Source organism: Festucalex cinctus, chromosome 2 (assembly GCF_051991245.1).
Source record: "Festucalex cinctus isolate MCC-2025b chromosome 2, RoL_Fcin_1.0, whole genome shotgun sequence".
In the NCBI taxonomy this organism is placed as follows: domain Eukaryota; kingdom Metazoa; phylum Chordata; class Actinopteri; order Syngnathiformes; family Syngnathidae; genus Festucalex; species Festucalex cinctus.
The window spans coordinates 33,363,095-33,378,887 of record NC_135412.1 but is presented as its reverse complement, the minus strand read 5'-3'; the positions used below and the strand labels follow the sequence as shown (position 1 = coordinate 33,378,887).

At 38.5% G+C, this 15,793-nt stretch overlaps 3 protein-coding genes across 8 annotated transcripts in view; 2 read left to right on the top strand and 1 right to left on the bottom strand.

Moving 5' to 3' along the window:
* The window catches only part of clstn1 (calsyntenin 1), a 31,118-nt gene extending 26,630 nt beyond the window's left edge, over positions 1-4,488 (top strand). For all 4 annotated transcript variants that reach the window (XM_077514743.1, XM_077514741.1, XM_077514744.1 and 1 more), the window contains one exon: positions 1,507-4,488. In XM_077514743.1, coding sequence (XP_077370869.1) covers positions 1,507-1,701 — 195 coding nt within the window. In that variant the 3' untranslated portion in view covers positions 1,702-4,488. The remainder of the gene's footprint in view (positions 1-1,506) is intronic.
* Positions 4,489-4,963: 475 nt separating this feature from the next.
* Positions 4,964-7,511, bottom strand: lzic (leucine zipper and CTNNBIP1 domain containing). The gene is made up of 7 exons (XM_077514739.1): positions 7,275-7,511; positions 6,964-7,087; positions 6,464-6,599; positions 6,288-6,386; positions 6,073-6,168; positions 5,909-5,984; positions 4,964-5,827 (listed from the first exon to the last, which is right to left on the bottom strand). The coding sequence occupies exons 2-7, from the start codon at positions 7,062-7,064 to the stop codon at positions 5,772-5,774; spliced, it is 564 nt and encodes a 187-aa protein (XP_077370865.1). The 5' UTR covers positions 7,065-7,087; positions 7,275-7,511; the 3' UTR covers positions 4,964-5,771.
* On the top strand, positions 6,765-12,870 carry nmnat1 (nicotinamide nucleotide adenylyltransferase 1). Of its 3 annotated transcripts, XM_077514737.1 has the most exons (6): positions 6,770-7,600; positions 8,596-8,748; positions 8,887-9,070; positions 9,707-9,831; positions 10,042-10,312; positions 12,802-12,870. In XM_077514737.1, exons 2-6 carry the CDS (start codon positions 8,634-8,636, stop codon positions 12,854-12,856), a joined length of 750 nt encoding a protein of 249 aa, XP_077370863.1. In that variant the 5' UTR covers positions 6,770-7,600; positions 8,596-8,633; the 3' UTR covers positions 12,857-12,870. The 3 variants fall into 3 exon arrangements, with proteins under 3 accessions (XP_077370864.1, XP_077370863.1, XP_077370862.1); XM_077514738.1 differs by lacking the exons at positions 10,042-10,312; positions 12,802-12,870 and adding an exon at positions 9,334-9,479 and having other exon boundaries at positions 6,765-7,600; XM_077514736.1 differs by lacking the exon at positions 12,802-12,870 and having other exon boundaries at positions 6,774-7,600; positions 10,042-11,653.
* The last annotated feature ends 2,923 nt before the right edge of the window (positions 12,871-15,793 follow it).

The window sequence follows — 15,793 nt, the reverse complement described above, 5'->3', positions numbered from 1 at the left end:
TTGCAGTAAAAGGGAAAAATATTCATATCAAACAAAAACAAAAAAAAAACAAAAAAAAACGGTTTTGTACTTTGTTGAAATGCCATTAAGCATGTTTGTTAAAATAAATTGAAAATTACAGGTTTTTATTTTAATTTAGACATACATGAGGTGAAGGGAACTCCCATCGTCATATATGAATATAAATTAAGAATCTATGACAATCATTTTTAGCCATTTCACACAGCGGCCATTTCGTCACTTGTTGACTGAAAATGGTCATCACAGTTGCTCATGAATGAGATTAATGACCAGTCACGGCCATGTGATGTTCACACTAAATTGTGATTGGTTGATACCTGAGCAACTGTGATGTCATTTTCAGTCGACAGCAAGTGGCAAAATGGCCACCACCTGAGATGGATAAAAATGGGTGGATTTTGATGCCTCATTCACTGCCTTTGACAAGTATACTTGTCAATTGTATTTTTTAGAGCGGTGCTAAATGGGGGCGAATCTGAGCATGCTCCACTGTAAATATCAAACTTGGAAACAACTTTACTGATGCCCAACCACCGGTAGATGACATCATTGTCCCATTTTTTACGAAATAAACACAGTTTCAGAGTCCATGGGAGAAATGGCTGTATTTTGGCAAACCTACATTTTTCTACTGTCAATTATAAAAGAACGGGATGGGACAAAAAGTAGGGAGTCTATTCTGTCATTTGGTAGATTCGGTTTATATATAATTATTTAATGTAATATCACGTGAGTATTGAAAATTTTAAAATTTTCTAAAATGTTTGGCAGTGAATGAGTTAATTCATATTTCATAAACACAATGATAATCAGAAAAAAAAACGTGTTTAGACTTGTGGAGACTACAAAGAACATGTTATTGTTAAGTAAAATTTTTACTTTATTTAAAGTTCAATGAAAACCTAATCAAAACCTAATAGCTTGCAAAGGTCTACAGCGAATATGTTTTTCCAAAATTTCAATGTAATTAGTATTAAAGGTTCACTTTTTTCTTTCTTTTGGAGCAAGCTAAGCTAACGTTTGCTTGCATTTATATCTTTAATATCCGCAAATGATGCAACAATAATACATCTGTTCAACTGAGTGCTTGTGTATTAGACAAGGTTTTGGCTTGATTTACTGACGCTCCTCCTCCATCATCCCATTATCCCGTCATTTCAAAGTCGTTTCTTGCCACCCAAATTGAGCAAGACATGCTTAGACAGGATTTTTGTGCCATCTTGTGGCAGTTTAAGGTATTTCAGAAAGAGGTAGATATTACTGTATATACAATTTGGTGCAGATCCAATGTTGATTTTTGAATTTGGTGGAGGTCTGCCCACCAGAATCTGTCATATTTAATTTTGCCATCACCCTGCAAAAATACAAGAATTGGCTTAGTCTACTTATAGGTGAATTTTTGAACGTAAGCTCCTTTAAATTACTTGGATGTAAAGCACAAGCGCAGCCTCCGAAGGTTTCACAGATGCCTGTTGATGTATGCAGACGTACGAAGACCAGCACAGCAGTGAGGAGGAGGAGGAAGAAGAGGAGGAGAGCGAGGACGGAGAGGAGGAAGACGACATCACGAGCGCCGAGTCGGAGAGCAGCGAGGATGACGAGGGTGGCGAACAGGAGGACCAGCAGGGGGCCAGCAGACAGCAGCAGCTGGAATGGGATGACTCCACCCTCACTTACTAGAACAACACACGCACAAATGCACACAACACACATACACATCACTAATTTGCACTCACTCAGATGTTCATTCTCACAAGATGAATGCAAGGATCCATGATGAAGTTTAAAAAAAAAAAAAAAACTGGTCAAGGTTTCCCTTTTGTCATTTTAGTGGCCGTACTCGGTGTTGTGTAGTCATCAGCGGCTTCTTTTACTTAATTTATTCTATTTGCATTCACAGGAAATCTTGGCCAAAATTTCTTTTCCAGTGTGTGAGGAAGCCAACCGTGCACTTTTTTTTTTTTTCCCTCCCACACAAGGCTTCGGAATCATTTTTTCTAGATTTGTTTCTGCAGCTGAAAACCCCCTCTTGTAGGCCAGTGACTTGAATTAACGCTTTTAGCAACTAGACCAGCGTTCGCTTGTTTTTCTTTACTTTGCTTTTTAACGTTTTTAGTGCATGAAAAAGTCATACGTGTAGAGAGATCCATTGCTTTTTAAAGATGTAAATATTAAGAAACCATGTAATTAGTCAATGTGCTTGTGAAGGCCTCCGCCACAGGGTCCAATATCTACAAATGCTTACTATTTGTGTCACGCAGGTTGTAGCATGTCGCTAAAAATGTGTACAAAAGTGTCAGCTTTCATGACCCGTGTTCTAAAGAAGTTTTCTTTTTTTAGCCGTTTGTGTTCTCCTCTGTGCACAGAGGACACTCGCTTCGTTTTGCTTGCACACGCATCCCTTTCATTCCTGCTTGACCTCACTGTTGTAAAGCGTGCAGATGGATGGCGGTTGCTAAGACGGGCGGACCGTGAGCAGCTCGGAAAGGCAACCATCCTCAGCATAACTCACAAAGGAGCTGGCCAGCTCCAAGTAAAGCGTCTTGTCACCTGTAAAGCAAATTATCCACGGTGCACAGCTGTTTTGTGAACTGACATTAAAGCATTTATCTCCAAGTAGTAACAGTTGGGTGTTGTTGGACTGAATATTGGACAATAAGACTGCATAGCTTGTTTACATTTAGTAAATGTATATGCTGTTCTCCAAATGTACCTTTCACTCACATGAGCAAAGGAGCAGATTTGGGCCCTTTTACTGTACACTGCTTGTTCAAACTGCCATTCGCTTCTGTATAAACGGCACTGGCAGACAGATGAATGATGCCAACCCTCCCCATTTCCCGGAAGGCCCAGGTGGCACTCAGAGGTCGATCCCCGGACATTACAGACGTGTAATACTGTGTTTTGAAACTTTTTAAATTGAAAAATTTTGCAGCACGATTGATCAATCAAAATGCCACTAAATACTGAAATAAATGCCCTTGTCTCAGTGTACTCACAAATTATCGCAATGGGAAATGTGTGCCAGTTTAGCTGAGCACAAAGCTATTCTGTTGTATGAATGGCAACAGGTTATAAGGTAATTGGACCTTTTACCACCTATTGGAAGAGCTAGCCTTTGTTCGGACTGTCACTATTGTCGATGGCAGAGATAGATGATACATTACATACTAGGAAATCATTTTCAGAACAAGTCACAATCCTCAATCCTGTTTCGTTACTTATTTTTATGTGGCGTTACCGGTAATTCACAGCTGTTACCGGGGGAAAAAGTACCAATTTTATGAGAATGATGTAAAAAAAAAAAAATATATATATATATATATTTTTTTTTTACATGAATTATTTTGGGAAAAATTAAATGTTGAGAGCTGTGGTGATTCCCGCCTTTGGGAAATCAGGAGGGTCGGTATCTCTGGAATGGGAGGCATGAATTCGACCTGACAATTTTACACCTTCAAAGTTTGTGTCTGATTGCTGAATGTCACCTTTGCGGCACTATTCTGCTTCATTGGATTTTGTGTAAAAGGCAAAGCGGGTTAAATGCCCGATCGTCTGTTATGGCTCTGATGCAATATCTTTCGAGATAAAGAGGCTAATAATGATTAGAAGAATGTCATTTTGCATGCAAATACGCTTTGAATTATTTTTGTGCGAAGTCCCCTCCGTGGCACCCCCTGCAGGCCTGATGATGGGAGTGCCATTTGCTGGTCACAGTGCAATGAGCAGATGTAACAAAGCCCCGCTTGTGTTAATGGCGTTTTCAGTTGTTGTTGTTAATTTGTAACTGTAAACTGCTCGGTTTCTTACTAAAGTTATAGAGTCCGTCTAAATATGCAGAGCGCGGCTAGTTTTGATTTTACACACCGTCGATGTGTCCATGTTGATGTGTAGCTTAATGTAGAGCCATTGTGTATCTATATTGTATTAAATCCACCTTTAACCAGATGTACAGGATGTAATGACAAAGCTTTGGCAGCATACGTCAGTGTCCAATATGTGCGCGCGTGTGTGTTTGTCGCCTTTATTTTTTTATTTTTTGTTTTTTTTTTTGTTAAGGAAAAATCACGTTTGTGTGTGCGTGTGCACAGAAACAAATCAGATATGCGATGAGCCCCAATGAGCAACCCATCACACGCCGCAAAATTGAATGTCTCAGTTGATTACAAAGAAACATAATAACGCCAAGAGGGTTTTAACGTTGGATGAAGACTGAGACGCGTGAGACTGGAGTGCAGGAGACGTGATCCACTTTTTCTTCTCTTTCACACATCCACGATACCATTTTTTGTTTGTTTTTGTTTTCTTTGACAGTTGCTCAAAATGTGGAAATGTTTTGCGAGTTGGTGGTGGAAGGTTCCTTTGTGCTTGTTGGAGCTGCTCTCACTTTTCTACTACCAATAGACAGGCAAACTGTAGTCAAGTTGATGCTTGCTCGTGGACAAAATAAAGGAGAATGATATGGAATTTCGCAGTTTGATTTTTTTTTTTTCCTTTGTCAGCTGCCTGATTTCTTTTTAGTAAAATAAATAGCGGTGGTGAGCTAACAGGTAGCAAGGCCTTCTCTGAACTACAACCTAAATTCTAATATTTGTTCTCTGGAATTGTATTATTATTATCATTATTATTATTCCCAGCAGTCTATTCCTTTCATTTCAGAGCATTTTTTTTCTGCACTGCTTCAAGTAAAGATATACAGATATATGTATAAGAAACTTTTTCATGATCATAAATCTGCACAAATTAGACAATTTAAAAAAAATTCAGAATGGATTTTCTAAAATTGTCTAATTTAAATAGACTTTTTTTACAGCTTGGGACCTTTAATAATGACCATCTCTGGTATGACCGATTTTTATTTAAATGATTTATGTTTTTATCATGTTATATAAATATAACAGCTATTATATAATTATATAGCTGCAAAAAAATGGAGGCACAATAAGCAGATAAAATGAAATTTAATAATTTGGGATAAAACAGAGAAATATGCTCAGTCAGAATCCAAGGTGATGTCCATTTACACCTAAAGATTCTTCATACTGTATGCAAACAACACATTAAACGTCTTGTACAATACAGAGTATCAGGGCTTCTATAAAAATATTTTTGAAATAGTTATACAACCACAATAAAGTCACAATTTTACAATAGTCACAATACAAGAAGATGGAATTTGAAACAGTCATAAGCTTAAGTAGTAATATAAATGTCGTGCTTTATGAGAAAGTCATATTTTTATGATAACTAATTATTAAGACCGAAGACGGAATAATAGAAAAGTCTGATCTGACCAAAGTATGTAAAAAGGCATTCATTTGTTATTGTTTTGTTTTTTGTAAGATTGCTATTTTTTTAGATGGTAAATGCTCTTTCCGCGGTCCAAATACTCGCATGGACCGTACACGTCACATGATACTTCCAATAAGAAGGCCACTTGATAAACATCACGCAACACACACACATTGACAGTAAACATCTTGTACATTCATGTTTTTGTCTAAGATGATAACAAAACAAAATTGTTTTTACACATTTTTAGTGCAACTTTTTTTAACACTCAAACTCAAATTGTAGTACCTAGAAAAGCATACACATTTAATACACTAAGGGCTATAAAAGAATACTGTTTAAAAGCATCTAGGAAACAACCACAAGTGCATTCATTATTTACAAGTGCAACCGTCACTTTGTTTTGTTTTTTTCTCTCAAAACACATGTTAAAATCTATTTTTTGAAAATGATGGAGGCTACGCTTTGGTTTTTACACCAGAACTCGCTAAAGCCAATATTTTATCTTCAGACCCTAGAAAAGAAGAATGGCGAAAAAAAATAAACAAGTGTAGTTTCATTTCAGTTTTAGCTATTAGAAATGTCATTTACTCACCTGTTGTGACTTTTTCAAAGTGTCTCAAATTAGCTGTGGCATTTTCAGCCAGGAAAGATTCGTCCTCTGTTGTGAGCTATCAACAAAGGAAGATATTTTACACTGAAGGTCAGCAGTAGTTATCGTGATGAGGCAAAGCCGACACTAATGCTCATTTCAGTCACCTTCTCTCCCAGCTTCCTCAGTGCTGTGAGCACCTCCATCTTCTGCTGCGTGTACTCATCCCGAGACAGCTTCCCCACCATGACGTCACGGTCCATCTGTGGACAATAATATCACTCAAACTAGGTCAGATGGAAACTGCGCAAGGCAACAGAATAAAAATAAATAAATACATACATAAATAATAAAAAATAAATTAAAAAAATGACATTCAAACCTCTGCCAGTCTGGTTCTGAGCTGTCCTGGCTGCTTCTTAGCGAAAAGTCGGATCACCTCTGGAGTTTTGAACGCTTGACTGATGGCAGCCTGGATGGCCTGAATAAAAAGTAAATAAAAATAGCTTTAAGTCACAAGACAAGACAAAAGTTGTTGAGTGTGTTCGCTGCGCATACCAACTGCATGCCGCTGAGTTCATCCACAAGAGTCATGTCTCCTGTCATGATCTTCTTCAGGGAGTCGTTGAACTCACTCAGCTGCTCCAATGTCTCCTTCTTTGTCTCCTCATATTCTTCTTCATCGAGCTCTTCCCTGCAATAAAGACATTTTCACAAAACATGACTCTTTGTCTTTTTCTTATAGCATACATTCATACAACGCTTGTATTCATCCAAACTTTTAAGCGGGGTACACCTTGGGATGGTTGCTAGGCACCGGGCACACATAGACAAACAACCGTTCACACTCACGGACAGTAGTCTTCAATGAACCTAACATGCATGTTTTGGGCATGTGGAATGAAGCTGGAGTACATGCAAATTCTACACAGGAAGGCCGGATCAGACATTCGAACCCATAACCTATTAGCTAACAGGCAGACGAACTAACTTGCACCTGCTCTAATATACTATGCCAGTAAATCAAACGTTTAGTGTACTCTGTCTCCATACACCACCTGCATTCTTCCAGATCCTGCAGCTGCTGCATCAGTCTGTCAAGTTGCTCCTCCATATTCTTTCTCAGTTTGCCAGTTTCTGATTTGCCACGGGAAGCCATTCTCTACCAGTTCCTCCCCGAATCTATTGTAACACGTGATAAGAATTTGTTTATTACGCGTCAAATTAACGTACAACAGGGACTACTCGTTACCGTGGAGTACATGTTAAAGAGCGCGACAAATCGAATTCAAGGATTTAACTGAGTGGTGTTCTGAATTTACGTAGCTGAACAATTAGATAGCTTGCTAAAAATGAGATAACAGCTCACCAGGACCAGATGTGTAAACAGTTGGATCCGTAGCGCAATTAACGGAAATAAATATTCATTCGCAGTTCATAAGGCTTTCCGACCGAAACCCGACATGGACTTCTCGACGCAGTTCAAACTATTCCCCGAAGTGTTTGTTCTTGTGTGATTCCTTTGTGTTTGGTTGACATTGTGAACGTAGCTCAAAAATGCGGGAGCGGTTCGCGACTTCTTCCTGGTCGGCTCAGCCAATCAGCATTCACAATGGCAAAATTGTCCATATACGTCATCCCCGGAAGTTGGTCGGCCGATCGAACGCCGTCGCTTGACTTCACTGAATTTCTCTGGTAAAAACAGTTCCTATTTACAATTTTTCTCCAACATTCTTCTTTTAGGAGTCATATCTACGATTTCTTCATATTTGCGCTAGGTTTATTTATTTTTATATGCCACCTACCAAGTGATGCAGGTCTATAGTTGTTTTTTAGGTGGTAGGAAGGAAGCTAACATGCTAACGTTAACAGTGTTTACAATCACGGGTACGTTGCTGCATTCAAGGAAAGTGGGAAAGTTTGTTGTAATGCAGGCAGTCCAAATCATGTTGTGTTCCGAGAAATTATTTATTTCGAATAATTAATGTTATAACAAATGAAGCAATAGAGTTATATGTTTATAATCGTGTAAATTTAAATTTTGCCTTTGCTATTCACGGTCTCGATGGGGTTGCCATTGTCGAGTGACGCCAGGTTGGAAAACTTTCTGAGCTATACACATTCACACCTATGGAAATTTTCCAGAAACAAAACAAATTTTGTTGCAGCATAACACATATTTGATTACTGCAATATTAGGAGACAACATCAAAATCAAAAGGTAAATCATACATTTAAAAAAATAAAATAAAAACAGCCTTATTTAGTCATATTTTTAGGACTTTTAGTCTTTAATATTTTTAGGATTTTTAGGACCGGGCCAGCGGTTTCCTGGGGGGTTAAAAAGACAACATTTTTGGTTGTAATGTTATTGCAATATAAATTATTATATTTTTATTTATGTATTTATTTATTTTACAAAAATGTACAGTAATGAGGCTCATCTCATCTTTCCAGAAATAGGCATATTGTGAGAATTTGTAATTTCACTGTTTTTTTTGTTTGTTTTTTTTCAACTTAATTGTTACTTTTATAATGGATTTTAAAAAGGTAAAAGTGCATTGTGGAGTTTAAATTGTTAATGTAAAATATATTTTGACATCTGCATGCTGCACCAATACCCAGATGAATACAAAGATCCCTGACTTTTTCACTTCGACTGCACTTATAAGCTTGTATTTTCCCTTCAGAGTGGAGCGTGAAGGCGAACCCTGCTTCAGAATGAAGCATGGAGCACGAGAGGAGAACAAGAGTGGTCCTTCTGGCGTGTGGATCCTTTAACCCCATCACCAACATGCACCTGAGAATGTTTGAACTGGCTCGGGACTATCTGGAGGACACAGGTTGAGTAACTTCTGGTCTTTTCAAACTTCGTGTTTATTATTATTATTATTATTATTATTATTATTATTATTATTTTTAATTTCTTGGTGGGAGGGTCGATGATTCTGACAGAAAGTACTCAAATTACATTTTGAAAGGTCGCTACAAAGTGGTGAAAGGCATTGTGTCTGCGGTTGGGGATGGGTACAAGAAGAAGGGTCTGATTGAGGCTTCCCATCGTGTGAAAATGGCCAGACTGGCAACAGAGAACTCCGAGTGGATCACAGTGGATACGTGGGAGAGCTCGCAGACTGAGTGGGTGGAGACAGCCAAAGTGATTCGGTTAGTGATTTAACAACTTTGACTTGAAGACAACCCTCACTGTCCAAAGTTTATCTGATAGAACATGTTATCGGCATTTAGAATGGGCATAATATTTAATCGTTAAAAAGTGATTGATTCTTTGAACTTGATTAAAGGTCTATTCATATATTGAAACTTTTTCCAGTTCTCTGACATTCTTTGGTCAAAATACTGTACGTAAACGATAAACAATTCCAGTACGCTTAACATCTAATAGTAATACTCTGGTTGAAATTGCTCAGTTTTTTTGGCAGTGTTTTTCCTCATGCAAATGAGTCACTGCTCACCCCGCCCACCTGTATGGCTGCATCAATGCTGCATATGGCTTTTGTTACCACGATGACTGAGGATGGAGTAACAAATTCCAGAGTGTAAAGAAAAAAGCAAGGTCCGAATAATTAATAATTCCATATTTCCTTTGTATTTTCCCTAGTAAGGCAGTACTTCCTCATCAAGCTGCCAAATTAGAATTGTCAATTAGTATGTGGATCTGTGTATAAGGTGCATGGAGCTGACATATCACCAAACACGAATACTTACCCAACTATTTTTATACAAATGAATCATAAGTCAATTTTTCAAAGAATTAATTATTTTTGCTTTGCATTTCATCAGGCATCACTACTCAGAACTAACAACTACCAAACAAGATGGTGATGATGTGGACACTGTCAAGTATGTGAAAAAGAGACGCATTGAAGAGAATTGTGTTGAGAGTGCATCATATCACAAAAAAAGAGGTAAGTTATATAGACTGTGCTAGTGTTGCTGGTTCCATTTGATACTAGTGATATTGGAGTCAATATATTTCATCATCCAGATTGGATTTTGCAAAGAAATACAGAGACAAGCCACAAAAGTTTAGGAAGAAGGTTTTATGGACTGACGAGAGCAAGATTAACCTCTACCAAAGTAATGGAAAGGAGTTAAACTGTCTACTCAAATTACAGAAGCAACTCAACTGATGCTGCTCTGCGGCGCCGATGTCCTGGAGTCCTTCGGGATCCCCAACTTATGGAAGGAAGAGGACATAGCCGAGATAGTGGGCCGCTTCGGCTTGGTGTGCATCACGCGTTGTGGCAGCGACCCCCACAAGTTCATCCAGCGATCGGACATGCTGTGGAAGCAGCGCAAGAACATCCATGTGGTCCCCGAGTGGGTGGCCAACGACATCTCGGCAACGTACGTGCGCCGGGCCTTGCGTCGCGGTCAGAGCGTCAGGTACCTGCTGCCGGACGACGTGCTTCGCTACATACATGACAACCACCTCTACAGCGCCGAGAGCGAGCAGAACAACGCTGGTCTGGTTCTTGCACCCCTGCAGAGATATACAGCTGACCCCTCCAGTTAAAAACTAGTGCTTTTACTTTGAACTGACACTATTTATTGAAATGAAATGATGACTCGTGCCTACTCAACAGTAGAGTAAGTAAGGTGTGTTCAAGTTTGTAGGCTGGGTCCGTCGAAGGCTCCTCCTCATGTAGCCTCCGTGAACCGCATAAACTGTGGCGAATTTGGACAGGCCTCCAGTTCATTTGAGCTCAGCCGTTATGTCCACACTAAATTGCATAAGTGAGTTTTTAAGATCATTTACAAGCATGCTAGGCGGCAGTAGTTAGCCAAATACTGCTTGTCTCTTGACATCACTTCCACAATACGTTATACAAGCACAAACTTGTCTGTGTTTGCATTTTAATTTATTTTTATTTTATTTAGTACACTGTAACGGAACATAGAGGAAAAACAGAAGATAAACAATTTTTTTTTTTAACAACTTTATTTTTTAAATGAAGCTTAGAATAACACAAATTAAATACAGTCTTCCCTCGCTATAACGCGGTTCACTTTACGCGGCCTCACTGGATCGCGGATTTTCTTAGTGCAATTTTGCATGCATTTTTTTTTATTTTATTTTGTTTAAGTAATGTATCTATTTTATAAAATTTATGAAGGTTTGAACATCGAGACTGTTTAAACAAGAGAAATGTGAGGAAATGCAAATGCCTCGATGAGAAAAGTGTATAAACTGTGTGGTGATGGGTTTTAGAGCCTTAAAATATTTACAATAAATGTAAAATATAAAGCTACTTCCCAGATTTCTTTTATTGCGGGTATTTTTTGGAACCTAACCCCAGCAGAAAACAAGTGAACACTGTATACGTAGTTGGAAGGATTTAGAACTTTGGGGAAGAAGCAGCCTTCACTCAGGGCACATCTCCATGGAAACAGAGGCCAGATTTGAAGACTGCATGAATTTGAGGCGCTTTAGAAGCAACGTCATTTGGCCGTCAAATTCGGCCTTTGGAGGCTGCAGCCTGCGAATTTGAACACAGCCAGTATAGATTAGTGCCTTTGATTGGGTCATCTAAGCAAAATTCCACATTGAGGTCAATTTTACTTGGTGTAATTTGTTCTAGAGTCCAAACTGTCATCAATCATAAAACTTGTAGTCATTGCGCAAACAATAATTAATAATTCATAAAGAAAAGTTTAACCATTCATGTATGTAGATGGACTGGACTAAAATGAATAAAAATGCTGCCTTTGTTTATCAACTCAGAAGTGTGTTATTGTTATTGCAAGCACATCAAAACTTCATGTTTCCGCATTTCTATTTTAAATTAATGAAATTGTTGTTTGGTTGGGGGCCAACAGGGTGACATCGTTAGAACTTCTGCTTGACATTTCTGAGTTTCAGGATTTGAATCTCGGCTCCATAAAGGGTGGAGTAGCCTATGTACTGTTTGTTCTCCGCATGCTTATGTGGGTTTTCTCCCAGTACACGGCTTCTTTTCACCTTCCAAAAATATGCTTATTGGGTGCACTGAAGACTAAATTGTTCATAAGCGTGAGTGTTAGCGTGAATGGTCATTTGTGTACGTGTGACCAGCTGTGATTGGCTGGTGACCAGTCCAGAGTGTATTCTGCATCTTTGTCCGGAGTCAGCTGTGATGTTTGTTTTGTGTGTGTGTGTGTGGGGGGGGGTTACTCATTACACTTGCACTCCAAAAATAAAAATAAAAGCAAAAGAACTCAACCCAATTGTGTGCCATTGTTGTAATACAGTAACAATTCTATGGAGGCTATAATGAGCTGTCATCTTAAGTAGCTGATTATTCGAGCCTATGACATCTGTCACTGACACTGACTGTGTGCAAACCCTTCATCCTGCATAGCTTGAGAGAAGAAAAAAACACAGGGGTGTTTATTCATACTCTAAAGCTGAATGCTCCAGTTAATGCCACTGACAGTCAATGTTTGTTTGTTTTTTTGTCCTCGATAGGCAGGTGTGTCTCTTTCACCTGTGCCATAGACAAGGAAACAAGTACGCGTTACAGCATTTTGGGCCTGCAGCCAGCTAAAACAACTGCATAGCTTCTGACAGATAACAAGTAATGAGGGCTTATGTCTAGTTTAAAAAATATATATAATCCGTCATTATTATATAAAAAGATGTAACTTGTGAGCATATGACATGCTGTGAGTGCTTGTAAAAAAAATGCCACAAAACCATTTGGCTAATGGAAGTACATAATTGGACCAGTCTAACTTGCCACCCATGAGACCGTCTCCCTTCTACAGTGATCTGACGCAAGGGCACACCTACTCTAATAGCGCCAGCTACTAAACACATTTTTTTCTGCTTTTTGGGTGAAGTCTTTGCTTAAGTAGCCTTAAACCCGCTCCTGTTTGTGGTCATTATTTCGAAGGCTCACCAAGAATGCCTGCAAGCTTCTGTGGCACATGGGACATCATCAGCAATGAGAACTTTGAGGGCTACATGATTGCATTGGGTAAGATACTTTCAAGTTCTTCTCTGGGCTCATTATTTTTGTCTGGAACTGGTGTGTTTGTTGCCTCAGCTGTTTTTAATTTTGTTTAGTCTGCCCTGTACAATACTTATGTAATAGTAATGCACATACAGAAAGTGAAACGATAATTACTCTAAGAAAACTTAGCAAAATGTTAGTGTGTTTGTGTCTCTTTTGTAGTTTTCTCCACAGACTCATCTAAGTACTGTATGCCTTTAAGGACAATTTATTAGGTTCCTTCTAATGGCTGCTGACACCAAACTGAATAACACAATGACTCGAGGGAGTTCTTTATGAAAAGTTCCAAATACCAGTGTTTGCAGTTGTACAAAACCTTCATATTTCTGCTAGAAAAAAAAAATGTATACGTACTTAAACATCAGAAATATGTTCAGGGTTAATCAGAGGTGGTGGCGCATGTGTGCTCACTCCATTTAATATGAATTGGTAAATAACTGGTTAATACTTTTTTTTTTTCCAATTGCGTTGGACAGGTTATAGATCACATTTATGGTAGAAAAAAAGTCTCTTTTTTTTTTTTTTTTATTACAAAAAAACAGCCATTTGGAGAGGGGTGTGTGGACTTTTTATATCCACTATAATCAATGTGAAAGCTCCTCTTGAAAGTTATTCATGCAATGTAGAACGAAATGGCACAAACACAAAGACCTGCTTGAATAAGCCCTAGAAGAGGTGTGTCCCAGTACTTAAGTCCACCTTATCTGTTCACGTGCTCACTTTCCCCAGATATCAGCCCTTGCATTAGGAAGATTGCGCTGAGGCTGAAGATAAGGAAGCAGATAGAACAGCAGGGTGACCACTACGTCATCAAAACGTGCAGCACCTTCAGGAACTACACCCTGTCATTCCGAGTGGGTCAAGAGTTTGAGGAGTTCACGGTGGGGTTAGACAACAGGCACATGAAGGTGAATACAAGCAGCTGAACGAACGATTGAGAGCCGCGCGTTGAATTTTGACGAGCTGTCGTTTTATCATGTACTACACAGTCGCTGGTGAGGTGGGAGGGGAACAAGATGGTGTGCGAACAGACTGGTGAGAAGAATAACAGGGGGTGGTGTCACTGGATTGAAGAGGACAAACTTCACTTGGTACGAACGACATTGGCATCACACAAAACAACAACTATTGCAATACATATTATATTATACACTACAGTATTCTTTCTTCTTGACCTCACCTACAGTACACATCTTTCAAGTAGATGAACGTACGCATTAGTTGCTGAGAAAAATGGAAAGAAATTTGGAATGTCAACAACAATGAAAGTAATTTTGACACTTTGACCTGGATTGTGTAGCCTAATGATTTCTTTATTGCACCAATCATCACCCCTTTATGCCAATCTGTTTTCGTAAATATTAATATAGGTATTAAAATAATTGTTAGGTGCAGGTGTATTAATGCAGTAATACTTTTGGTACATTATGTCATTGGTGGGGCAGCACAGCGGAAAACATGATTAGCACATCTGCTTAACATTTCTGAGGATCGTGGTTCAAATCTCACCCTCTCACATTCCAAAAAAATGCATGTTAGGGTTGAAAGACTTGCATGGGGGTGAATTAAATAGGGGGGAGCAGGATTATCTGTTTATATGTGCCCTATGATTGGCTGGCAACCAATCCAGGGTGTACCCTGCATCTCACCCAATGTCAGCTGGGTTCGACTCCAGCGCAACCATTACTCGAATGATGAGAAGCAGAATATAAAATGAATGGATTAATTCTGCTACTCAATTAATTGGTCCTTTTGTTGATCTAAAATATACGATGGCGTATTAGAGCCACGTAGAAATCTATATTTTTTTAGAGGGCGGGGGCAATATGACGAGAAAAAAAGTGGCAAATTTGCCACTTTTTTTTTTCGGCGCGCGGATGTTTGTGTCAAGTGTTGTGCCGGCAGAAAGGAAACGCATGTGTCACACGCTACACAAGTCACAGTTTGCTAAATGTCTACGGTGGAAGAACTCCTTAAAATGTACTTTTCGGTCGGGTTTTCAAACAAGGAGATACTAATTGCTAATAGCAGAGATTAACAATATCATAGTTGCCAGTTTATAAAGTGGCAAATTTGCCACTTTTTTTTCTCGTCATATTGCCCCCGCCCTCTAAAAATATATATATTTGTGGATTAAATAGGGTAGCAGGATTGAGTGTTTATATGTGCCCCATGATTGGCTGGCAACCAATCCTAATTATTAGGTACAGATAATATATATATATATATATATATATATATATTTTTTTTTTTTTTTACAAGCCCATAGAAAACAATGTATTACTAACACTAACGCTCATCTTCTTTTCATATATTCAGGATCTGTATTGTGAAGGGGAAATTTGCAAGCAGGTTTTCAAGAAGGTCAATGACTGAAGAGGACAGTTGTCACAAAATGGACATTATAAGAAAGAAATGAGTTCTCCTATGAGCAGTGACTGTGAGTGAATACTTTACGCCACTAGAGAGCAGCACATCAACGTGAGTCTACTGTATGTACAGTAGTTAGTAGTTAAAATGGATGACTGTTTACCACAGCGCCAAGGCTGTGGATAAAGGAACAACAGCTTCTGTTTATTTATTTCCCATAAATATGATGCATTAGCATTTGTGTCACCTGAAATCTCTGCTGGTAAATGAATTTATTCTTAAATCCAAGATTGGGTAAAGTATGGCCGTCAGACCACAAACAGACCACGCAATGTTTTAATCTGGCCCACCGAACAAATATTTACTTACTCAAGAGTGCAAGTATTGTAATTAAACTGTAAATTGCATTGTTTCCATTTTTTGTACAAATGTATTTATTTGTATGTATTTGTATGTATCAATATGTATAATTATTGTGATAATTGATTTATTGTAAATAATA